Source organism: Brachycentrus maculatus, unplaced genomic scaffold, assembly GCF_059751285.1.
Source record: "Brachycentrus maculatus isolate JH-2025_06_01 unplaced genomic scaffold, ASM5975128v1 h1tg000421l, whole genome shotgun sequence".
In the NCBI taxonomy this organism is placed as follows: Eukaryota; Metazoa; Arthropoda; class Insecta; order Trichoptera; family Brachycentridae; genus Brachycentrus; species Brachycentrus maculatus.
This window is the reverse complement of record NW_028281169.1, coordinates 317,832-344,343: the sequence shown is the minus strand read 5'-3', so window position 1 is coordinate 344,343 and position 26,512 is coordinate 317,832. Positions and strand designations below refer to the sequence as shown.

The 26,512-nt window shown below is 33.3% G+C and overlaps 1 protein-coding gene across 6 annotated transcripts in view; it reads right to left on the bottom strand.

Moving 5' to 3' along the window:
- The window catches only part of Hnf4 (Hepatocyte nuclear factor 4), an 88,778-nt gene extending 62,492 nt beyond the window's left edge, over positions 1 to 26,286 (bottom strand). For 2 of the 6 annotated variants that reach the window (XM_088271156.1, XM_088271158.1), the window contains exon 1: positions 25,338 to 26,286. In XM_088271156.1, coding sequence (XP_088127282.1) covers positions 25,338 to 25,434 — 97 coding nt within the window. In that variant the 5' untranslated portion in view covers positions 25,435 to 26,286. The remainder of the gene's footprint in view (positions 1 to 25,337) is intronic. The other 4 variants (XM_088271161.1, XM_088271163.1, XM_088271157.1 and 1 more) reach the window with 2 other exon arrangements.
- Between the last annotated feature and the right edge of the window lie 226 nt (positions 26,287 to 26,512).

The window sequence follows — 26,512 nt, the reverse complement described above, 5'->3', positions numbered from 1 at the left end:
AACAATTTTCTGTTGATTACTAAAAAAATACATGTTTTGTTGTTGGTTCAATGCGTATATTCTTTTCACATCTGGTTGTCGTTTTGTTTTATGTAGTATATATGTAGTATTTGTATTTTTTGTTGTTGTATAATGTTTGTAAGTGTGGCCCTTGGGGAAATTTAAGGTCGTCAATGCGGCCCGGGGTGCAATTTGGGTTGGCCAGGCCTGATATATAAAGTAATCGAACGTAGAGCCGACATCGCAGTAACAAAAAACGCGCTAAGATTGCCAGAAATGAAGACTCTAAGGAGCAAGTTTGGCAAGAGCCTACGAGATAGAGTAAGGAACACTAGGATAAGAGAAATATGCGAGATCGAAGATGTCTTTAGGTGGGGAAGGCAACGAAGAACACGACGGTATGCACATGTGAGGAGAATGGAACCATCGAGACTCCCTCACATTGCATTGCACGGCCAAGGTAGACGTCTTCCCGGCAGATCTAAAGGGGTGGATCGACATCGCAGGAGGCTAATATCCCTCTTAAAAACAGGCCACAAGGCCTAGACTAAGAAGAAGAAAAAAAGAAGAAAGAAATACGAAAGATAGATATAAAAAAATATACTATGAGCTTTTGAAATTTCGCCAAATGATTAGAAGTAGGTGTTTTTGCAGTCTATTTCGTACAATAGTGTGGAAAAATACATTTATATGTAGAGTAAGATGAATCCAGTATTACTGCTGAGTTATAATACCCTATTGACTATTGGATGACGTTTCTGCAGCGCAATGGTTAGCATAGGTTAGGTCCTTACCATTTACGGCAGGTGCAGAAATATATTTTACAGTACAATATTTACAATATCCTAATCAAATTTCTAACGAGTAAAGAAGAAGTTTTTTTAAAAGTGAAACTTCTTAGGTGGCGATTCGATAAATAATTGTTAGTTGTACGAGATGTATGTATCGACGAGTCGGGGTCGGCAAGAGTTCTACAGACTTATTTCATAATAACATTGTGGAAAAATTTACTGAATGTTTTATACATAGATTCTATGTGGGAATAGGTTTGGTCTGATGTCTGATGTGACATCAACACCGATAAGGATCGTATAAAGCTACAAAAAACTGTTTTCTAAATATTTGGTAAAATAAAACGGTCGTTGGAAGCATTTATATATGCGCCTTCACTCTCGTCTTTCCAGATACTGTACATTTTTTAAAATTTTATGTACATATTCTGCCGTACTAGGCGCAGATGGCGTATCTACATTAAGGTCGATAATATTATATCGATAATATTATGTAAAGTTTTGGTACCTTATTCCGTATTCAATACTTGGTGGTCTATATGTTAGTTTCATGATAGTTTTATGATCACCTTTTCTTCGTGTGTTAACAATCAAGATAAGACTGCGTTTATGTGATACAGTGCCCTATGCACCATCGGATGAAGATGAGGGTTTGAAGAAGAAGAAGCTATACACATATTAGTATAAGATAGTGTAAGTGCTAGTAATATGAGTTAAATTAAAGTATACGACTGTAACATTAAAATATAAAATAATAATAAAATAATAATAAAACCCTTATCCGCACCCCAATGGTGCATAGGGCACTGCGTCATATAAACGCAGTGTTATCTTGATCGTTTACACATGAAGGAAAGGTGATCAGCCCTCCGCTTCAGGTACCAGTCCAGGATAATATTGAATAAATATGACAGTGAAAAAATCACTTATATTTATTTTACCCCCCTTGGGAATCGAACCCGGGACCTCCAGAACGGTAGCCGAGCGTGCTGACCATTACACTACGGAGGCGGTACATTAAAATATACAATACATTATTAAAATATTTGCAAGCTTTAAAAACTGTACAGCTTTGATCTCTTTCGATCTTTATATCCACATGAAAATACGTAGTGATGTCAGTTACTCCACCTGGGCTTATTAGTACGGCAGTATAAATGAATATAATATTTATAATAAAATAAATATTATATTTTAGAGCGGCACACGAGAATTTGCATAGATACTTATTCAAATAAACGATTATTAGTTTCATATTTATATTTTTATTTGCGCTCGAGTCGAGGAATCTATTGCTAATAGCTACATACTTATAAGTATGTAAAATAATGTTACCAAATTCTGTCTAATCGACACGTCCGACCAATAACCGAATATAATATAATATAATAAAAAGTATTGCTGTTGAGAGAGAAGTTTTAGACACCAAAGAAAATCAAGGTTTGGTTAATTTATTGAGAGAGAAATACTTTTTCTTGTAAATCATATGTTTTACAAGAAAAAGTTGAAGATAAACGCAGTATGCGAAGAAGTCGTATCCCCCCTGGGAATCGAACCCGGGACCTCCAGAACTGTAGCCAAGCGTGCTAACCATTACACTAAGAGGCGGACAAAGTCAAGTTGAGACATACCTATAATATTGACATCTCATACGTGGGGTGAAGAATCCAAAAATCTGATATAATAAAAACTATTAACACTGTTAAAATGAAAATTGGCATGATGAATGCCAACTTCAGCGTGGAATACAATGAGAAGAATGACGAAATGAAATATTTTAAAATAATTGTCGCTGAGAATTAACATATTATATTGATTTAAATGAAATTGCGAATAATGAACGTATATAGAAAAGGCTACAACTACATGATTTCGTTTCAATATTTTATGTAGTAATCGTATCTACAGAATGCATATCCATATATTATCCATTGTGGTACGGTGACACCAAGCGAGGGGTCAGTATTCATAGCCAGCCGGGTTTATTTACATGCTAAATCACTTGCCAACTTGTGTTCAAGGCGTCATTATAGTAGTATACCTAGTAGTAGATGGTAGTGGCGAAATACCGACAGTTTATTTAGGCTTATTTTCATATGTCCGCCTCCGTAGTGTAATGGTCAGCGAGCTCTCCTACCGTACCGGAGGTCCCGGGTTCGATTCCCAGGGGGGGTTAAATACATATAAGTGATTTTTTTCACTGTAATATTTTTTCAATATTACTCTGGACAGGTATCTGAAGCGAAGGTGTGATCACCTCTCCTTCATGTGTTAACGTCAAGATAACACTGCATTTATATGATGCAGTGCCCTATGCACCATTAAGGTGCGGATAAGGGTTTCAAGTGAAGTATTTTCATATTTTCAGGCGTCTCTCAATATATAAAGTAATCCGGCTAGGATCTTGCACACATCTAAATCAAAGGTTGTCTGCTAAATAAAAACTTTTTCAAACCAACCATAGAATTTAATATCAAGTCATCTCAATTTCAATTCAAAGTCATGAAATTTATAGTATATGTATGAGTCCCAAAATTTTTGATTGCGTGGTTGTCACGATAGAATGGCGAATGTTACACGTGTGTAAAGTGATGACTTAACCAACCTTGACTTGCCATAAGCCCTGTAAATACCCAGGCTTTCATATTCTTCTTCATCTATGTTAAGATAGCAAAATGTAAAAATAAATAAATATCACTGTGATTACAAACGCCTCCATAGTGTAATGGTCAGCACGCTCGGCTACCGTTCTGGAGGTCCCGGGTTCGATTCCCAGGGGGGGTCAAATAAATATAAGTGATTTTTTCACTCTTATATTTATTCAATATTACCCTGGACTGGTAGCTGAAGCGGAGGGCTGATCACCTTTCCTTCGTGTGTTAACGATCAAGATAACACTGCGTTTATATAATGCAGTGCCCTATGCACCACTGGGATGCGGATAAGGTTTCGAACGAATGAATGATTACAAATGTGGCATGGTAAGTTATTGTATTACCTACAACATTTTGAGTGTGTCCAAATACTAGTTCACAAAATCTAGATTATCTCCAATAACAGAAGTTATTTCATATTATTTTTTGACATTTCATCAAAGATGAAGAAGCCCCGTAAATGCCCGGACTTCCATATCATCTTTGATGAGATGTCGAAAAATAATATTGTAATATCGACGGTCACGTTTTACGATAGTAGTTTGTCCGGAGTTACCCGCTGTCCAGGGTACTCCCACTTTCCCCTGCACACAAATGCGAATCAATAACAAAATGCCGCTAAATTAATATTTATATTGGATAAAATATTTGCCTTGGAAACAGATAATGCGATTTATTTTAAATCTACGAATAAATGCAATAATTTTACTAATCTGCGATAATAATACACGTAATTTTATACCCGCGATGACAACGTATAGCCATTTATCTCATAATATTATATGATTTATTATTATAATTTGATTGCAATAATACCACAATCTTATTTAAGTAACATAAAGTCAGGTATTATTGGTGTATAAAATTATCTGAAGAAATTTTGAAAAAAAGCGTTACATTTTTTTTACAAATTTGATGACTGGCATCAGAAAGATGAAGGGAAAAGCCTGTATAGGTATAATATTGTATTATGTATAGATTGTCCGCCTCCGTAGTGTTATGGTCAGAGCGCTCGGCTACCGCTCTGGAGGTCCCGGGTTCGATTCTCAGGGGGCGGGGGGTCAAATAAATATAAGTGATTGTTTTTTCACTCTATTATTTATTTAATATTACACTGGACTGGTACCTGAAGCGGAGGGCTGATCACCTTTCCTTTATGTGTTAACGATCAAGATAACACTGCGTGCAACGCCCTATGCATCGTTGGGGCGCGGATAAGGGTTTGAGATATGTATAGATATTCGTCAAGAAGCTACTGGTATGCCTCGCAATACCTACTTCCATTTATTAGCTTCCTTCCTCCCGTTGCAACACGTCATTTTTGGGTCTTTTTATTTTTTTAAGCCTTCTCTCGTTTACGTGTGATTTTGGACTTTTTTGATTGTGATTTTCAATGTCATCCAGTATTTGTGTGTTACGAAGTTTAAGTTATTAATAATAAAGCAAATAAGAGTGTTTATTAGTAAATAACAACATAATTATCACTGAAATAATCATTCAAGATATTTGATCAACAAATGGCTGAATGAAAATCATAGGGGTTTAGGTGACATTTTGGTATTTTCGACAACAAAAAAAGAAGTTTTAGTTTTATAGTCCATACATATTTAATGCTACTCGAATATTTTATCACCGAGCCTCCTATTTTTTCTACGATTTGTGATGTAAGAAGGATAATTATAACTCATATACACCCTGTTCACAGTTATTTTACCTCTATTTTTTTAAATTATTGAATTAATTAAAGTATAAATAATTATAAAAAAATATCTGTGAACAGAGTGGATCTGGAGAGAAGATCTGGTGGTGTCAAAAGTCTACGTAATCGGAGGGCATGTATTATTAGATGTATGGAAGTGAAGGAAACTAGGAGTGTATGTCAGGACAGAAGGGTACGGCGTTCCATCCTCTCTGCCTCATCCTGCAAAGAAACGGCGTGATGGTAGTAGTAGTAGTAGTAGATATATCGATTTACCTATTAGATATTTGCAAAAAAAATAACTGTACCTACCTATTTTCAAAGTCGCACACTATCTAATAATTTGCACAAGCATAATGAAATCTAATAAACGGAATACGTAAAAAGCTTACCAAGAAGGGATTAAAATGTCAATACCGTTACATCGATTAGTTATGTCTCGCCATACACCGAATTTCAGATTTTACAACAATTCGGATATTTTATATTTTAACACAAATATTTACCGAATATTTTGACAGTTCGTGTATTTCGTGACATTTGACATCATCCGTTAAGTATAGAAAAACACCTTCTGCGTTGATGTTTTGACGAGCATTCAATATTTTTTTCTTCATTTGTATATCTTTACTTTATGTGTAAAAATGACAAATAAATTCACTTACTAAATTTTCAGAATATATACAAAAATACCGACGTACTACAATAATTCTTTTGTATGAGAAATTCTCGCGACGCAGCAAATGGAAATTTGTTTCCTATTGACTCAATAATTTAAAATTTTAAAACGATTTGTCACAATAACCTACAATTTATATTTTTTATAATAGACTTCGTAAGTATGGTACATAATGTACAATATATAAAAATGGTAAGTAAACATTTCGAAATGAAATTCAAACAATATATGTACAAGTAATTTAAGGTTTTTATACAATGCCTGCATTGCTCCTATTCTCTTATACGGCTGTGAAACATCACACCTTACAAGGAAGGGCCCAGAGCAGCCATGTTTAGCTTTGAGAATATGTGTCTGCGGAGAATTTTTGGCGTGCGGTGGTTTGACTTTGTGAGGAATGAAGAGATAAGGCATAGGACGCAGCAAATCTTGGCCACAACTGTCGTCAAGAAAATGCGATTCAGTTGGCTTGGCCATGTACCTACTTCGCATACCTCCCGAGAGCCACCATCAATCTTGCCTCTTTTACAAAGCATCAGGATCGCGCGGCCCAGGACGACCACTGCTGACAATTTGTCGGCAGTTCTCGTCAGAACTTCGGGACGCGGACCTGACCTGGAAGGATGCAAGGGAGCTGGCAGCCGACAGAAAATCCTGGAGACAGTTTGTGGACTCCATATGCTACACATAGGGAGGGGATATGGTTTAATAATGTAGGATTTTATTCGATTCTTTTTCTTTTAACCGACATCGCACCCAATGGTGTAAAGGGCACTGTGGAGCGTCGATGCAGTGTTATCTTGATCGTTTATTGCGTGAATCCAAGGCGATTATTTCTGTGCTTCAAGTACCAGTCCAGAGTGACGTCAAATGAGTATTAGAGTGAAAAATCATTGATATATTTCAACAGTTCTGAAAATCGTACGCAAGTCCTTCAAAATAATTTTGTTTTGATATTTTTATTTATTTATCTTTTTTATAGTTAGGTTACCTACTGAGTATGGTCATAATAACATGTATGGTATGTTATGAGGATGATTTTAACACTTGAAACTGGTTTGGACTCTTCAAATCATCCGGATGTATTTTTCTGAACGTATGCAAGTAACAAGGTACCTAATACCTACCTACACGACTTCATAGTACCTACAGGTGGCACAAAATTAATCACTATCAGAAGATGTCATAATTTTTGCAAATTGTCAATAATATTAAACATTTGTGAACTACACAGCTGCAGTATACAATCAGAGTTAGGGTGGCGCAAATATAATTATTCAATTTTGTTTTAAAATAACTTTTTTAATAAAAAAATGATTTTGAGTGATAGAAATCTTTATTTGGACGTTTACAATTTTACTTGTTAAGTGGAAAAGATGATATCCGCCAAGTAGCTGCCTACAGTGTTGATACGCATTGGTGCCCGTTTTATAAATCTGTTTGTATACTGCAGCTGTCTAGTTTACAAATGTCAAATACGATTGACGTAAGACGCCATCTGCAAAAATTATAACACGTTTCGATAAGGTGATTAATTTTGCGCCACGCTGTAGAAATGTCAAGACGTACGACGAAGCTTGATACCGATTTTGGCTCACGGAGCGACTCGAATGCAGCTTTACGAACATGACATACGAGTATGTAATATGCGCGTAGCTACCGACAATAAGCGCAATCTGTGCACGCATATTAATAGTCAGAATTACCCAGCAACCTATATCAAGTTAGGAACAATATTAGGTCTATTCTATAAATGTGCTTAACAGTCGAATAACGCAACCCTGTTTCATAACTCGCATATCATTTCGCTGTGTTAGCACTCCTGCTTGTATTTTATCGATTATATAAATACACGTCCGCCTCCGTAGTGTAATAGTCAGCACGCTCGGCTACCGTTCTGGAGGTCCCGGGTTCGATTCCCAGGGGGGGGTCAAATAAATATAAGTGATTATTTCACTGTAATATTTATTCAATATTACCCTGGACTGGTACCTGAAATGGAGGGCTGATCACCTTTCCTTCACGTGTAAACGATCAAGATAACACTGCGTTTATATGAAGCAGTACCCTATGCACCATTGGGGTACGGATAAGGGTTTTATTTATTATTATTATTATATAAATACATAAAATTTTGTCTTGCCTCCCACCAGTCTGATGATGTCGATGACGACAAAACCCGGTCGCTGATAATTTTTAGTTACATTTTCGACATCTCAACATAGATGAAGAAGAATATGGCAGTCTGGGTATTTACAGGGCTTACGTCCAATCATAGGCTGGTTAAACGATCACTTTGCATACGTGCAACATTCACCAATTCTACCCACGATTGACAAGCACACTACTCAATTTTTGGAACTCCTATATTGGTGAGTAACGTGATAACTAGTTAGTTAGTTAATATTAAGATGTAAAAGATCACTAGTCACTGTCATAAAGACACGGTGTATATTTTAAATGACGTATCAAATAAATAAATAAATCACGTTTCGAGCAGATTGAGGAGTTGATTGGAGCCTCGGTGACTCACGACAGGAGTGGATGAAACAAACAAGAGATTGCTGGAGGTCACGAGGGATACGACAGAGAGGAAGAAAACAGTTAGTTTGCATTGTAGTTTATTCTTTAATCCGCTTGTGAATGCTTGCCTCCTTGTCTCCTAAACATGTTGTAAAGAATCTAGTATTTGTCTACGTAATTCTACAATATTGTTTGTACATATTATGCCCAGATTCTTGAACGTTCCGTGTGAAGAGCTCCACGGTCAGGTGACATATTGTGATTTCATTGATGGTAGCGGATAATACAGGCATTAAACAAATACTTCAGGATAAGTATACGCACTGAGATGTTTACATAAGCCCTTTACAATATTAACTATTATTCGTGTGTAAAGATAAATCACATACGACGAAGGATTTAAGAGAAAAGATACATAAATATGAACCGTTAAAGAAATACAAGCATTCGTAGATAAGAAGTAAAGACAATTTGACATGCTTTTACTAAAATTTAAGTTAGTAGTGAGATTACCGGTTATTTTGAAATTTGGTGCCCATTGAAAGAATAAGACTCTTCAACAAACTATCAAAAAGATATTACCAGGGCTTTTTTTAAACAAAAAAGGAACTCACTTCATGTGAAGCTTTTAACAAAAAAATTATGCATTCAAATATCATTTAAATATTCATTACAATACCATATCTCATCATTTTGACAAATTATATTATAATTACGTAAGCGCAAACATTGTTACACCTAATTGATTTTGAAAATTGAAAAAATATATAAGTATCCGTGAATTTTTTTAAATTGATAAAATTTATATTGCGTTTCAAATTCTAAGCGTTTCATAATTGTTAAAAAAATTACATCTGTAGAAAGAATATTTATCTATGTAATTTAGATCTCATATGTATAATTACAATTGAAATAAAGGGATTTCAACAAGAAATGACAATAAAAACTTTTATAAATACACAATAATAATAATAATAAATCGTATAAGATGTTTAAAATATTCAAAAACCAACTCCATACAAAAATTTCTACTTGATTTTCTGCATATAAATAATATTTAAAAAAATATATATATATGTATAACTGATCGACCCTAAGAATCTCCCGAAAACGATAAAATCGATTATTGGTAAACAAAACTGTAAAAAGTATTCAACATGATTAAAAAAATTAATTATGTCAAGGGCTTTTCACAGTTTCCTCGACAGGTTTACCGTGGACTGGAAACTGTTATGGTAGTCTATCCTCTCTGCCTACGCCCAACAAGTGAGTTAATCAAATAAATAACCAAAGTGACAGAAGGCAAGTGAGATATTGAGTTACGTGCATACCGGAGTGCGACCAGAACTGCATTTTTATATTTTTTCTGCATATTCGATGAATATTCTTCGACCAATAAGTAGTGCATTTCCTGTGAGGTATGGTCATTCCTGCATCTAAACTGCATTAAATGTCAGCCGTACATATATTATTATATCGCATTGTGTGTCGGGTCGAGGAATATGGAATATTCGCTCGATCATAAATTATAAATGCTAATCGCGAAATAACGTCAACCTTAAAAGAAGTTAAGTACCACTAAGTGTCGTTCATATGAATACGTACATATATGTGTCATATTTTTTACCTTAAAAAATATATACACATTAGGGTATAAAACGAGTCATTTGTGCAGTTTGAATCAGAATATTTCTGCATCAAATGCGTCTGATTTCAAGCGATCTCGATATCCCTGAAATAATTAAAAGCGTTAATGCATTTAAAAATTTAAACATTTCATTTTAATCATAATAAAGTTTACTATCCACTAATATTATTTTTCGTAAAATCTGATATGATAATGAAGATTATTTTTTTCTTAATTCATTTCGTAAGAAAAATAAAAGCACAAACTTCAGGTAAACTGATGATTTAAAATGCTAAAAATGACGATTTAAGCTTTTTTCTGATGACTATATCGGAAAACGATGATATCCAAAACATCAATGATGATGATAATGACATTGTTGAAGTAGGAACATTCGTAACATAATCTTGTGTTGTATTAATTTCTTTATATTTTTACGCCTTCGAAGTCGTCAACGACATATGTACACACATATAGCCTACCTCACAAAAGCTTGGTTTGTTAAAAGTTTGACTTTGTAACGAAACCTTAAGCAAACGCAACTTTGAACGTTATGAATAAGGAAATTTCAAAAGACAATCAACAAAACAAGTAAAAGAATCTACCTTCCTAATCTAGAATATTGATTAAGCTCTATTTAAGAATCTTTTAAAAAATAAGGTTATGACATATATATCGCTCACTCCTTTCAAGAACGTCATAAATCAAAAATCGCCAATTTTCAATTGTGCATGTTTTCGGAATGCCCAGAAAATGTACTATATCCCAACAAAAGCGGCATAATTTTAACTTAATATTTACCCGCTACAGGGCAGAAAGTGTTGTTTTTGCATTTTGAAGAAAATGTATTGTTTAATTAATTTTTTTAAATAATCTAAATATTTTTCAAACGGAGAAAAAACCTTCAGGTTTTACCTAAAAAGATCTGTTGCACAGTAAAAAGTTCAATAAGTGGCTTGATATCTATGTACTTTTATTATATTCTTAAACATTAAAAATGATCTCCTGAAAAATCAAGTTTTTTGATATTTGACGTTGTGGAAAGGAGTGAGCGATATGTACACACATATAGCCTACCTCACAAAAGCTTGGTTTGTTAAAAGTTTGACTTTGTAACGAAAAGTTTAACGAAACCTTATTGCTAAAAGCAAGCGCAGCTTCAAACGTTATGAATATTTTTTTTTTTTTAAAAGTCAACAAAACAAGTAAAAGAATTTACCTTCCGTATCTAGAATACTGATTAAGGTCTATTTAAGAATCTGTTAAAAAAAATAAGGTTATGACATACATAATATGTCGTAAATACGTTAAAAACGTTAAAATACTATTTACCAGGGCTTTTTTTTAACAAAAAAGGTCCGGAACTCACTTCATGTCAAGCTTTTTATTTAAAAAAATACATTCAAATTTCATTTACATATTCATTACAATACCATATTTTATCATTTTGGTGAATTATATACAAATAAAGATTGTAATTACGTAAGCGCAAACATTGTTTCATCTAATTGGTTTTGAAAATTAAAAAAAAATATCCCTGAAAAAAGGTGCCGGAACGCGGTTCCTCCGCGTTACATGGAAAAAAGCCCTGGCGATTACTGTTTTAATAAAAGTATGATTGTATTTATTTAGTACTATTTAACTTTTTTAAAGTTTTTTTTTCACAATATATATATATATATATATATATATATATATATATATATATATATATATATATATATATATATATATATATATATAACATAATATATAATGGTGAAGAATATCTTAACTCTCTAACAAAATATCCTATACGTCAAGTGAAAAGAGTTGCAAAAAATTGAAATTGTATAAAAAACGGTAGTTTGAGAAATTCTGTTCTAGTAAAATGCAAAGTTGAAAAATCGACAAGTCAACCTGAGGTCAGCCAGGAGGCCAGGAGGCCAGGAGGCCAGGACAGAAAGGAAGCACATTCATCCAACATGTGCACACTATAAAGGTTACAATCATTATAAATTTAAATTGTAAAGTTCCGTTGACGAATCGCCACACTGGCAATAATGCTTATTTGGGTCTCGTTTGCAAATAGGCCGAAAAAATCAATAATTTTCTGGACGATTTGGCTACACATGTATAAATATTTTTATTTCTTTGTCCACGTTCGCTTGACGTTATTGATGTGTGTTGAGAGAATGCAGTGCCTTATGCGAAGTTGTTAACGAACAAGTGTTAGAAGAATACTGAATAAACCTTTATCCGCATCCCAAAGTAATTTTTCAATCTAATATTTATTCAATATTATTCTGGACTAGTGCCTGAAGTGGAGGACTAATCACCTTTCCTTCATAAGTTAACGATCAAGATAACACTGCGTTTGTATGATGCAGTGCCCTATGCATCATCGGGTGCGTATAAGGGTTTGGAGATGAATGAAGAATTATATGTACTTACATATTTAATCTAAATCAGATAATTTTTCTTTCTATAGATGTATTTTTTTTACAATTAGGAAACACTTGGAATTTTAAATACAATATCAATTTTATCATCAATTTATACGTAATATGTATTTGATAGTTTCTTGAAGAGTCTTATTTCTTTCAATAGGCATCAAAATTCAAAATAACTGGTATTCTCACTACTTACTCAAATCTTATCTTTTAAAGGTTTATATTTATGAACATTTTCTCTTAAACCCTTCGTTGTGTGTGATTTATCATTACACACAAATAATAGTTTATATTGTAAGGGGCTTATGTAACCATTTCTTCAAATTAATTCATATAAGGGTATGAAGTATACGGGATGAATTTTGTAATTGAATTTCTAGGTTTTTATTATTATTATTATTTATTTCATTGTAACGCATAGTTAGGTTTGAGGAAAGATAATGAAAAACATCGTGGATATAATTAGTGGAATAATATAATCTGAAGGTTATCTTCTGTCAGTTCTAAATTATCTATCATTACAGTTAGTTAAATGCTATTATTTCTTGTACTGGAAACCGAATACAGATAAGGATAAGCCTGATTTATGGCCAAATATTTTGATAATACAATGACATATGTATATTCAGATATTGTTCATCAAAAGCTTACTTTCAAAAGTGAAAAAATCCCATTGGATCATTGTCAGACGGGAGGAATATCTAATTTAACATACTCAACTTATAAAGGATTGTATTAGACTCGTTTTGTGTTTATAACAGCCGATATAATCAATATTTTCATTAATCATTTTCTTTTGGAAAATACGTTGTTTCCGTAAGTTGGTAATGAATGACGTCATAGAAACGATGGACTTATTTTAATATTGGTAACATTGCTTAATTAATGGCGGCTCTATTTGTTAATGTCTACGGTCTACCCTCCAACCTCCTCCTCCCCTCATATTTGTACGACATAAATGGAAGTGTAGTGGTAAATAAACAATCCACACTACTACTATTACAGTTCTATAAACCGTAGACAATAAACCATATGACGTCATAAAACGTTCGATGACGGAAATTTGATGACGTATGCGAACGCACGTTTTTCGTTTTATTAAAATATCTAAAGTTTAAACTTTAATATCTCCCTTAGTTCACTACAGATTTCAATAAGAATGTTATCGATAGTCTTGTGATTTTTCATATTAATTTATCAGCCAATGAACCAACATCGCGACAATAATCTATTCTTATATATCTTAATATTTAGTCTTCCTTGCTGACATTTTATAGGAATATTTTATGAGGGGATATTCAAACACAAACAGATCCCATTCTTCCACTCGCAAACACTGACGTCATATTGCGGTAAAGAGAGTATCTGACGTATTCCAAATGGTGTTGACGATAATTTTGATTAAAATAAATACAACGATATCTATGTTCAAATTAAACGCGACAAAAAACAGAACTTCAGAGAAAATATTATCATTTTAATTTTAAGTTTTACTTAGTAAATACCAATATTTCTTAAAATCTATTGTGACACGTGTTTTGATGCATTGGAATGGATCGAAATACGTGCCACAATTTTTTTAAAGATAAAGTGGTATTTACTAAGTAAAACTTAAATTAAAAATGGATAGATATAACCACAAAGTGACTGAAATATAATCAAATCAACACGAACATAATGTGACAACACAATAGGAAAATAAATAATAGTAAAATAAAGGAGAATTTCCAAATTTAGTAGGAATTATGTCACATGGCAATGGAAATGGTAATTTTAAGCAAAGCTGAAAACAAATAATGTGACGTTAAGATGACTTTATTTTTAAAACGTAATATCAAACGAATAAAGTATATGCTATGTAAAAAGTAGTACGTCCGCCTCCGTAGTGTATGTAATGGTCAGCACGCTCGGCTACCGTTCTGGAGGTCCCGGGTTCGATTCCCAAGGGGGGTAAAAATAAATATAAGTGAAAAATAAATATAAGTATTTATTCAATATTACCATGGACTGGTACCTGAAGCGGAGGGCTGATCACCCTTCCTTCATGTGTAAAACGATCATAATAACACTGCGTTTATAAGACACAGTGCCCTATGCACCATTGGGGTGCGGATAAGGGTTTTATTATTATTATTATTATTATTATTAAAGAGTAGTAAAAAGAATATTGATGAAAAATAATTTTTCATCGGAAATAGTAATTTTATGGTGAAGACTGACCTCCACATTTCGTCGTAACGTAACACGTTACGATGCGAGCATTCAGGCAGTCAGCACAGCGAGCCGAGCGCTCCATCCATAGTTTCGGATGCTCGCTGATGCTCGCCGCGAGCGATGTTACGACGTTATGTTACGACGAAATGCTCCGGTCAGTCTCCACCTTTAATTATCCTGTCAAACGATTTCAATGAAATAGGTATCCAAGAATGGGCATCATCAGCCATAAGGAACGCGAGTGGTGTCTTTTAGACACCATGCGAGCACATGAAGGATACATATTTTACTGTATTGGATATCGCGTACGTTTGTAGAGCGAGTTGTTTACTTTTCTTGGGTTATCGGTGTCGAACAACAATGCTATCGGACACCACATAACCTAATAAGTACCTACTGCATAATACATAGCCCACTAAACCAGTGATTCCGAAAGTGCGCCCGACTATGGGAACTGGAGGGGTCTTGGGGGCAATAAAGATCCCGGGGCAGTGGTTGTCAAACTGTGGCTCGGGAGTCACATGCGGTTCTTTGGCCCCTTCAATGCGGGTAAGCCACAAATGTGCGCGCTTAACACTGTGTTCGTCCGGTCATTTAGTCTGGTTAATTGAATTAAGACAACAACAACAAATATTATGTTAATTCATGGTGTACCTCTCCCACATAATGCATACTGGAAAGCACTATAGTAAAAGTGTAAGAATCCCTTACCCGTAGCATGACCTTGCAATTATAAACAGGGTGCAAAAAAGTGAAAGAGAAAAAAATACAAAGTGTACTTATTTAGTTTTAAATTCAAGATACATATTTGTCTTTCGAAAGAAACCTCAATCGTTGTATTGTGGATATTTAGGTCTGTTAACTGAGTTTGTCGACCACTGCCGTAGGGCATCGTCAATATAAACATCACTGCCGAAGACAAGTGTCTTGAACGAACGAAAACATAGAGAGAGCGAATTATTGAGTTTTAAGAAATTTCTACTCCTTGGCATTGGGAATAGTGTTAGACGTAACGAAACGGGTTGCGTTTATATTTATTTAAAGCATGTGGAGATTTAAATCATGGTTATTAATTACAAGTATAGGTTAGGCTAGGTTACAGGGGATAAATACAGGGGTTAAAAATCTGGATAATCTCTTTTCTTGTATATACTTTTCGTTTCAAGGTTCGACTTTTGACATGAGTACTGAATACCGTCAGCAATGACAAAATTAATAATTAGTATATTTAATAAAAATAACAATTTTCTTAATTTTAAAAATGTTTGCTCTTACTTGCCAGAATGAGGAAATCGTAAAAATATAATTTTCAGTAGAAAATTGTAATATTTTTTAACGAAAATGAATTAACCATAACATTTTAATGTTTCTTTTCTTTAATAAAACTTAAAACTGTTTATTGATTTACAGCCTCTAAGATTACTCTGTTGATGCAGTTTGTCACCTAAAACAATTATGTTATAAATACGTATTGCATTTTATTATAACGCAATTATTTGCAACTGTCGTGAAGTTAGTTATTAATAATTACAAATACATAGTTTACAGCACTATAGTTTATTATCGGTGAAACTTAGTTGTAAATTGTGAAAAAATATTATTATCCCTTGAAATGCAAACTGGCGTAACAATTTTTTAGACTAAAAATCTATAATGCAATTAATTGCATCATTACCAAACTATATACGGGTACTAATGATACTGTAAATTGTTGAAACCAAGAAAGAGACAGGGAGTAGGATCAGCTAAGGAGTTGGGGGAGAGGGAGGGAGAGAGGGTCCAAGAAAGGGGTGTTGCGGGTTTTTCACTGCAATCTTGGTATTTTACAAACCTAATTGGATGCCTTACGAATGAAATTGGACGTTTTACAGAACAAACCTAATTGGACGTTATTTAATATTTTATAAAAAAGTAGGAATTTTTTAAATATATTCATATTATATACATATATATTAGTACTACATATACCGTCAGTGTGAATACCTGTCATAGTATTCCCAGTCCAACAAATTAGCAATGGAAGATATTGGATATTTTTTTTAATAAAAAAGAGAAATATTTGTGTTTTTATTATTAAAACAAATATTTCAATTTCATACTATTTCTGTGAGCCTCAGCGGCTCATTATTAGAAATAGGTATAAAATTGTGGTACAGTGGGATCGAACCGACAAACTCTGACTTAAGAGTCCGCGACACTAACCACGGGACCACAACCCGATACATATATTAACAGAATTGTAGAGATAAGTTCATATTATTGTAGTAATGATTATAATATTGACCCATTTATTAGCGCTATTTTTCTATCTCTCGTCTAGACATTAGACACATCACACTTTACACTACATATATCTAACTAAAGATCACAAGGGGAGGGGATCAGGTTATATTTGGACGTTAGAAGCAAGTGTGAAAAGTATGATTGCATATCGCTCACTACTTTCGAGAACGTCATAAATCAAAAAACTTGATTTTTCAGGAGATCGTTTTAAAAGTTTAAAAATATTTTAGTTAAATAATAAAAGTATTAAAAATAAATATCAAGCCACTTATTGAATTTTTTACTGTGCAACAGATCTTTTTAGGCAAAACCTGAAGGTTTTTTCTCCATTTGAAAAATACTAAGTATATTTCAACAAATAATTAAACAATACCTTTTCTTTAAAATGCAAAAACTACACTTTCTGACCTGTAGCGGGTAAATATTAAGTTAAAAATATGCCGCTTTTGCTGGGATATAGTACATTTTCTAAGCATTCCGAAAACATGCAAAACTGAAAATTGACGATTTTTGATTTATGACGTTCTTGAAAGGAGTGAGCGATATGCTCTCCATATGAAAAGACGTGGTCTTTTTACATAAGATCTACAAATATCGCTGATTATCTGCTATATTGATGAGTTATTTATTATTTGATAAATTATTGATTATACATAACATGACTTGTTGATCATTTTTGTTATGTTTATAAACTTATATTGGAGATATTAGATTATTCAATCCAAACAGGTATGTGGGTATACCTTTACCTACTATTACGATACAACTTTTCTTAAAATTTAAAGTCCTTATACCTTATAATGATATACTAAAGTGTCAGTTAGTATGTGTATATTTGGGTAGTATGTTTTTTAAGGATGGAAAGATTGATAAAGACATAGAAAGGAGAGTGAATGCTGGGAACAAAGTGAATGGTGCACTGAAATCAGTTATAGCAAATAAAAACCTATCAGCGGAGGCTAAACTGGCAGTGCACAACGGAGTCTCGGTTCCAACTCTAATGTATGGAAGTGAAACATGGAGTTGGCAAAAGAAGGATGAAAGTAGGCTGAATGCAGTCGAAATGCAATCTCTCAGAAGAATGTGCGACAAAACGATGTATGATAGATGTGCGAATAGTGAAATAAGGAAAGAATGCAAAGCTGAGATAAGCATTATCGATAAAATTAAGAAAGATGTGTGTTGAGATGGTTTGGACATGTAGAACGAATGAGTGAGGAAAGAACGGTAAAACAATTTTATGAGGCGAATGTAAGTGGAAAAAAGAGCAGAGAAAGACCTCGAAAAACATGGCACGATCAGGTATGCCAAATACTTGAAAGTGGTGAGGTTAGGAGTCGTAACAATCGGCGGGTATGTATGAGGAGCTGCATGAACGTGGAAGAGGCGAAGAATGTTTGCAAAGACAGAATGGTGTGGCGTTCTATTCTCTCTGCCTACCCCTGCGGGGAAGCGGCGTGATGGTTAGTTAGTTAGTATGTATGTATGATGTTTATTTGATTAGACAAAAAACTAGATACAAAGAGCGTGCAGTCCCTAGAAGCGATTATTTGCAGGTTTATATGTATTTATTTACTCGATTTGTTAGTAAGCAAATTAATATGAGCGTTACCCGTAGTTAATTTGTGAATTCTGCATGGAAACAATATTTTTTTTAAATACCCGCCTTGTGACGTAATTTCTAAGCTTGTTTACATTCAAACAGGAGTCTCGTAATTTTTGCCTGTATCTTCTTCTTCTCTAGCATTTTGTTCTCCATCGCTGGATATACACCTGGATATGCATCGGATATATTTCCGCATACACACAAACATGAATTTTGTAATAAATTTAGTCGCAGAATTTTTTAGACTTACATATTCCCTTCGTTTAAAAAGATGCTTCGTTCATACATTAATGTAAATTTTAACTTACGTATTATTCATTAACGTAATTTAACGTTACCATTTTTATTATTTATTCTACTAATAGACACTGGATTTTTTTTACCGCACGGATGATATATCAAAATATGAATTATATGTAGGTATCTCAACTGCTTACACCATATTCCTTTCGTACAAAAAAAAACTATAGAATGCTTCTTCAATTGACACAATTTTAATAAATAAATACATAATCAATGTTATTTAATATCCATTCCATATTATAGTAACTTAAAAGTGGTAATTATAATTTTCGAGTCTCTTGGGTCCCATATAAAAAAATATCGATTATATACAGTGTATTATTATGATTATATACATTATATACAGAATCCTAAAATATGAAAATTTGAAGAAGTGGCATTAAAAAAACTGATCTAAGGGGTAGATTTTCGGAAAATTCATAAAAGTGATTTGAAAAAATATCTCGAAAACTAAGGCACCATTACTGAGTTCATATTTTCATTTTTTAATGAGTAATAAGCTGGCCTAACACCCCTTAAATGGAATCCGTAGGATTATGGGACACCTGTATATTTACAAGTAAAATCTCAATCGATACTGTTTAAATGGGGTTTATTGAATAAAAATATTTTTAACTGTGTTCGGTTGAATTATTTTTTTTTTCCATTGTTCTTTATTCCATATTATTTAGTTATTACATTATTGAATTTCTCATTTTATAGATATTATGTTGACCCGGCGGAGAATTGAACCCGAGACCTCATGCACAATAAGGCATTCCCATATTATAAACGAAGGCCGAAGGTGTTGCAAACACGACAGGTACTTTATTATATCTATAATTCGAGGAAGTAATATAAGATTGATAGTAGAAAAATAATCAAAATAAATCTCGTAATAATTCTTCTAATCATTGCTCATTATCACGCAGTCTAACCAATTCATAATTGTGATTGAAGTTATAATCATTGCCACTTAAATCGTTATATAAAAAATATCACCGTCAAGAATGATATAAATAACATTACATACATTCATTTCGAAACCCATTTTATCGGTGAAAAAAAACAACCAGTTTTTAGCTGGATACAATTCGCCTAGGTTGTCGTCAAGGGAGGGTAGGAATAATTTACACCCGAGAGACCGGGCGATGTGGCGAGCTACTGAAGACGCTAGAATTGCCAAGCGATCATTTTGACCAATATTTTTTCTTGTTTTTTTAAGTCAATTATTTTGATATTGGTTGTTTTAGCTCTAGAATGCGGTAAGAAAATAATGTTCTACACAGGGTTAACGTTTTTTTTTATATTACTACTTTTTTACTCGAAAATGCTAGCAGTCAGGTTTGGTGCAAATAGAAAAGGGTTGAAATTTTAATTTCACTGATTTTTAAGTATTTCAATATTGTTTCATAAGTTATAACACATATATGTAATATATAAAATGAAATACATATGTACATTTAATACATAAAAAAATGAAATGTATTCTAGCGGGGCTTAGATATGTGAATTTATTCCAAGATTCGGATCGTGCATACAAATAGAAAGAGTCTTTAATAAAAGCTTTCCCTATCCCAATATAGATGGCTGTTGTAAACTCACATGAATGAGGTCAAGAATTTGATCAATATATCTAGGAGTTCCAAAAATTAATTAGTATGGTTGTCAATCATGGGAGAATTGGCGAATATTGCACGTGTGTAAAGTGATTACTTAACCAAGGCCACGAAGCCCTGCAAATGCCCAGACTTCCATATTCTTCTTTATCTATGTTGAGATGTCAAAAATATTAAATAAACCAAAAAGGGAATGCGCTATGGGTTTTAATGGTGCATAACGCATCTATTCTTAATAAAATGTAGTTGGTTAAGTCTTTTGTATGAGTTTTTTCTTCCAATTTAAGAAACTGCCACCTCGGTCACTTTAAACATATATCTGTTATAGAATGTACTCGTATAGTACAAAGCGTCTCTTCTGGCAGAAGTTTGCCTCGTGTGACGTCTTCAAAATAATTACTAAACATATCTCGGTCCTTGTATTAAAAATTGAATAAGTCGTCGCACTTTTTTTATAAAATAACAATATGCAAACAAAATGATTTCCAACATGACGTCTGGAAGCGTCAACCGGATAGCTTCTTATTTTATTGTGTTATCTTATTTACACCGCATTATAAAAACTTGCGTTAAATGAATCAGAGTCAGTATAAATATATTAATTATATAAAGTTTTTATAGCTCTTTTAAAAATGTATAGCGTATATAAATAATATTATTATCGCAACCAAAGTATAAAATATATTTAGTTGCTACCCAGTAGTCGGATCTATTGGTAAATTATTTAAAGACGATGATTTATTAATTTGTGTAAGGAGACATTACAAAAAATACGTATAGTTCGAGATTATTGATTGAAAAATCTCATGTCATAATTTTAAATGATATTTCTTTTCATTTCCAATTGGAGGTACTCATTTGAGTAACCTTATCGCTATGCAAATATGTTTTCGGATTTTTTCGATTTATAATTTAATTTATAAAAAAAAATAATTTGCATAGTTTGCATATTTTACACTTCAATGTCCCTACGAACGTTTGTAGGTTTACTTATTAACTTTATTACTTATTACTATAGTACAATGTAACAACACCTTTATCGCTTGTACCTTCAACAATTAATTGAATTTCATATTTTTAAAAAATTAAGTGTTTTATTACTATCATAAAAATACGGATTAACATGTTTATATTAACGTATTATAATTTTATGGGCTTTCAATGTATATAGGTAAATATCTGCATTCATACGTATGTACATAATAATTAAATCAAAATTTACTTTGTTCAAAACCAATAAAGATATATACAATAAATATAGTCGATAAAAGTTCGAAAATTAAGCGTTTTGTGTATCCGTAAATCCTTTGGAGACAACGTGTGTCGTTCGCAGTGTGTTCGTAGTGTGTTCGTAGTGTGTTCGTAGTGTGTTCGTAGTGTGTTCGTAGTGTGTTTGCAGTGTGTTCGCTATCAGATCCGATCGAGAAACATAGATTCACAAAATAAATAATAAAATATATACAAACACAGTATAAAATGTTATTTTTTAAACCCTATCATCCGATGGTGCATAGGGCACTGCATCATATGAACACAGTGTAATCTTGATCATTAACACGTGAAGGAAAGGTGATCGGCCCTCCGCTTCACGTACCAGTCCAGGGGAATATTGAATAAATGTCAGTGTGAAAATATCACTTATATTTATTAGTCTTGGAGCGTGGTGACCATTATACCACGAAGGCGAACAAATAATGTTACGCACCATTAAATAGTGTATTTCTGTTCCATACCGAGCAATCAGTGAAACAGATCTAGTAAAATACATTTTGGGTTAGCCGTAATAGGCTATTGTAACAGGCTTATGTTTACGTAGAACGTGTGATAGTACCTTATTGATATTTGCATCTATATGTATGTAGAGTAAACACATTTGAAAACATGTTCCCTGAAAATATTGAGTAAAACGAAAATTCGTAACTCCTGTGACCTTCTATGTAGGTATTAGGTACCTTCCTAAGTGCTTTGTAAAAACATCCGTTTTCACTTTACTGTAGGTCTGCGAGCCGAAAGCGATCAGTTAAAAATTCACGCGCGATACAATACTCCTCCATGCGTCACAGCTATTTTCCAGTTAAATTCTAAATTATGTATTAATTCAGATTTTAATTACAGCAAAACTTCACATTCTTATTTATTTAATTTTGCATTCCGTGAAAAAACCTTAAATGTCACTTATTTATTAATTATTTTCGTATCCCATAGGTAACTACATGTCATTTTATTCAATTTAAGTCTTGTACCGACATTTCTTAGTGGAACTGCATTTTACAAGTATATATGTATAATAAAACTTTATAGTTTTTTTTTCATTTTTATTTTATTTAAACAGTGACTGGGTTTCATCTTTACCGACATCACTAGGCTGGAGCAGTCTGATGATGTCGGTAACGACGAAACCCGGTCATTATTCCAATAAAATAAACGTGAAAAAAAACTATAACTTTGTTTTTTTTTTTAATATTTATAATAAGTCATTTTGTTTAATATTGCGGGCTTGACTGTTTAGCAGCTACAATCTATAGAAAAACTTATCTTTCTCTACTAAAATAGTATAAGTATCGTCCAAATGTAATGCTATGATGCAGATATGTACCCATAGGGCGAAGGGTTGGAGTGTATTCACGCTTTCTGGTCATGGCTCTCGCAGAAAGGTTGAGTATAACTGGCTCAGAGCCTGTCGTAGAACCTACCACATAAAGACATAAAAGCGCCATTGCTGTCGCTAAATTTACGACTAGTAAACCGCAAGTGATGGTAAAAAAACGAATAATATCATCCCAAGGACTCGCAGCTTGACACCGCAACCTTAAAACCTCCACTGCACAGGTAATTCTGTTTTATTTCTGTCACATTAATTACAGTAATTATTGCATGAAGTCAACACAAGGTATGTGTACATGGAAATAATATTTTTTCTATGAATACTGTTGTGTTCATTTCTTCTTCTTCTCATTTAGTAAGGACTGTGTCCTGTTGTTATAGGAGCCTGTTCCCGGGAGGGGGATATCCAGTTATCCCTCCATTGTTTGGGCGGTCTTCCTGGGGGTCTGCTACCTGTTATGCACTCGTCTGCTGCTATCCTCTCCACTCGATACAAACTCGCTTTCCCCACGAGATCTCTCCCGAAGCGTCTTCTTGCTCTTCCCCATAGTACAATATCTTCGACATTACAGATTCTTCGTTTCTCCGAGTTTCTTACTCTGTTACGAAGTGTTACGCCTGCGATGGGTCGTAGAGTCTTCATCTTAGTGGTACTAAGAAGGCTTTTTGTTCTGGCGGTGTCAGCTCTTGTTTCTATGCCGTATGTCATGATCGGTCTCACGCAGGTCTTATATATCCTTACCTTACTCTCTTTCAGCATGTCGTTGTTTCTCCACACAGTAGTTTTTTAACATCCAGTCACGACGGAGGCCTTGTTTGCTTGCTATCTTACTTCGTCCAAGAGGTTATTGCTGCTGTACTCTTTCTGAATTCCAAATTTCACGTTATGGTCTTCTGGAAATGGGATGACTGAAACATCTCTAGTTATTTTTCCGACTTCCTTTTTAGATACGTTAAAGTGACGTATCTTGAATGAAATAAAGTACAGAGAATATACTCAAATCATGGGGTTTGTTAAAATTTCTGCGTATTTTCGTGATACGTTTCCAAATATTTAGCGTTTATTTGGATTTAAATCAAACAAGCGATGGTAATTTACTAATAAAATGATCATGAAACTGGATGTGGGTAAGATTTAAAAAAAAATGAGAACATATAAAAACATAAAGGTATTTATGAAAACGAGTAAGAACATATCATTTTAAAAATATAATTTAGTGAGCAGTCGTTTACAAAGACGGGTGTTAATTTGATTATCTTGTGGAATCCGTCTGTTATTGTTTTTTTTTTTAAATAAAAAGGTATATTTTTATTTTATATTTAATTGTGCGTAGAATCAATAATTTAATATCTTCATTTTAGTTGTATTTTTTTTAAATTTTAAATATAATAACAATTTGAATACGTATATATTAATGTTTGATTTTGACAATTTTTGCAAATTTGCCGACAATTTGGCTTTAATCACTCGTAAATTAGTAGAAGCTTCTAAAAATAAATAAAAAATACTTGACACAAAAATCTAGTATAAATCGCTAAAATTTATGTTCATTAAGGAGGTTTGTTGTTAAACAATATTACCTACCTTTTGACGAAATGTTCGTATAAAAAAACAGACCACGCTAATCCTTATCCTATCATCATCGAGTTAAAAAAATCTATTAAATTACCAGGTTCAACTATATGTGCATAAACTTTTCATCACTTACGTGACAATAATTTTAATAATGTTTTTCCACTTTTTCCCATGGTTTATGGCCCTCGTCTACCTCTTTCAATAACGACAATTTAGACGACTCGTCAGTAGGAGTTGCAAATATCGAAAAGCGTTTTATATTATACATTATATCTTATTATTATTGCAAATGACTTAAAAATAAGTCAAATATATTTATTGAAACGTTTATAGTAATAATTATGTAATTATGATTTTGTAACTGTATGTTTTTAATTCTTAACGTACGTATTTTGTTATAAAAAAATACCTTATATAATAGTACAGATACGAAGTAAAATAAAGCTCAATAGCCAACAGTGTCTCAATAGATTTTAAGAAATAGTGGTATTTACTTAGTAAAACTTAAAATAAAAATAGATATATAGCCATAAAGTGACTGCCGAATCAATGAAAAATACTTCAATGCTGCATTACGAAGGCGGACTAATGGAAAAAAAACAATACAATATAAAAAATAAAACAGGCAGATAACCGTAGTGAAAAACAGTAATTATGATTCCAATACTTGTGTCTTATTTCTGTCACTTCTGTTACCGGCAGCATTACGTATGTAATTTTCCTTATCGCGATATTTTGTCTAACTTACCCAGGATTTGGAAGAAGGTCTCGTCGAGTCGCATGGTCGAGGAGAGCAGATAGTCAGTCCCCTCCACTTCTCCCGGTATCATCATGTCACTTCGCATATCTTCAATCCTATCTTCCACGTTCTTCTACAGCACTGTTATCGACACGAAAATCTCAATTCGCCGAAAATTTACACGCCGATTTATACGCAATCAAATCGATCAGTCATCGGAAAATCAAAATGAAAAATTTCTTTACTTTTTTTACGAATCCATAGTATTTTTTTCGAGTGATAAAAATCGATAAATATTTTAAAATTGATTCAGTCAATGTTATTAATTAATAAATCATTATAAACTGACGTTATTCATACAAAAAATCCTATAGTAGAACTGATATTTTTTTCGTTTTTAAGAAATTTTTACAACTTGTTTTTGTTACGTTATCTTTTAAATTATGCTTCTTATGTTTATCTATTATAATAACCAATGATTATTTTATCAAATAATGCGGAGTTAACGTTCGCCAAAGACAAAATAAACACTTAAGAAAAATATTTTATGTAAAAGATACAAAAAAAAGAGTTTGAAATGAATACGATCACCTTCACGTAAAACCAATAAGAAGTGTTTATTTCATCACTCGTACGGGTAGGTTTTAAGTTAGTTGTCTATGCGATTTCACTGGTTTTGAAACATTTAGTTTTTAATTGTCACAAATAATTGTCAAAAAAATCACACGTACTTTCCAGATTATCCCACCATTTTTTGACGCGGTCGACAACACTCAGGAACGCGACGATTTCTTTAACAATTCTCGCGGATTTTATAAAAATCATCGGGCTAGCTGAAGCGGTTGTATCGGAATGAGTTTCCCGCGTGAAGGCCGGTGGTGGATACTGAGATAGTAGTAGCTTTTTCTCTGACACGAGTTCCGCGCGGGAAAGTGAGTCGACTGTCAAATGACAACTGACCGATAGGTCGGGAAGCGGGTGGTGCTACACGCCGCACGCCGCACTCTCGCGGCTAGAGGCTGTCCGCCGACTCGATCAGCTGACGATGCGATTTGCAAACTGTGGGCCGCGGCCGCAAATCGTATTTTTAAAGAATATATATTTTGACCCAAAACAAATAATGCCTTCAAAAGCAGATATAGGGTATCAATAGATTTGATCGCGTTATATTATACAATTTCACA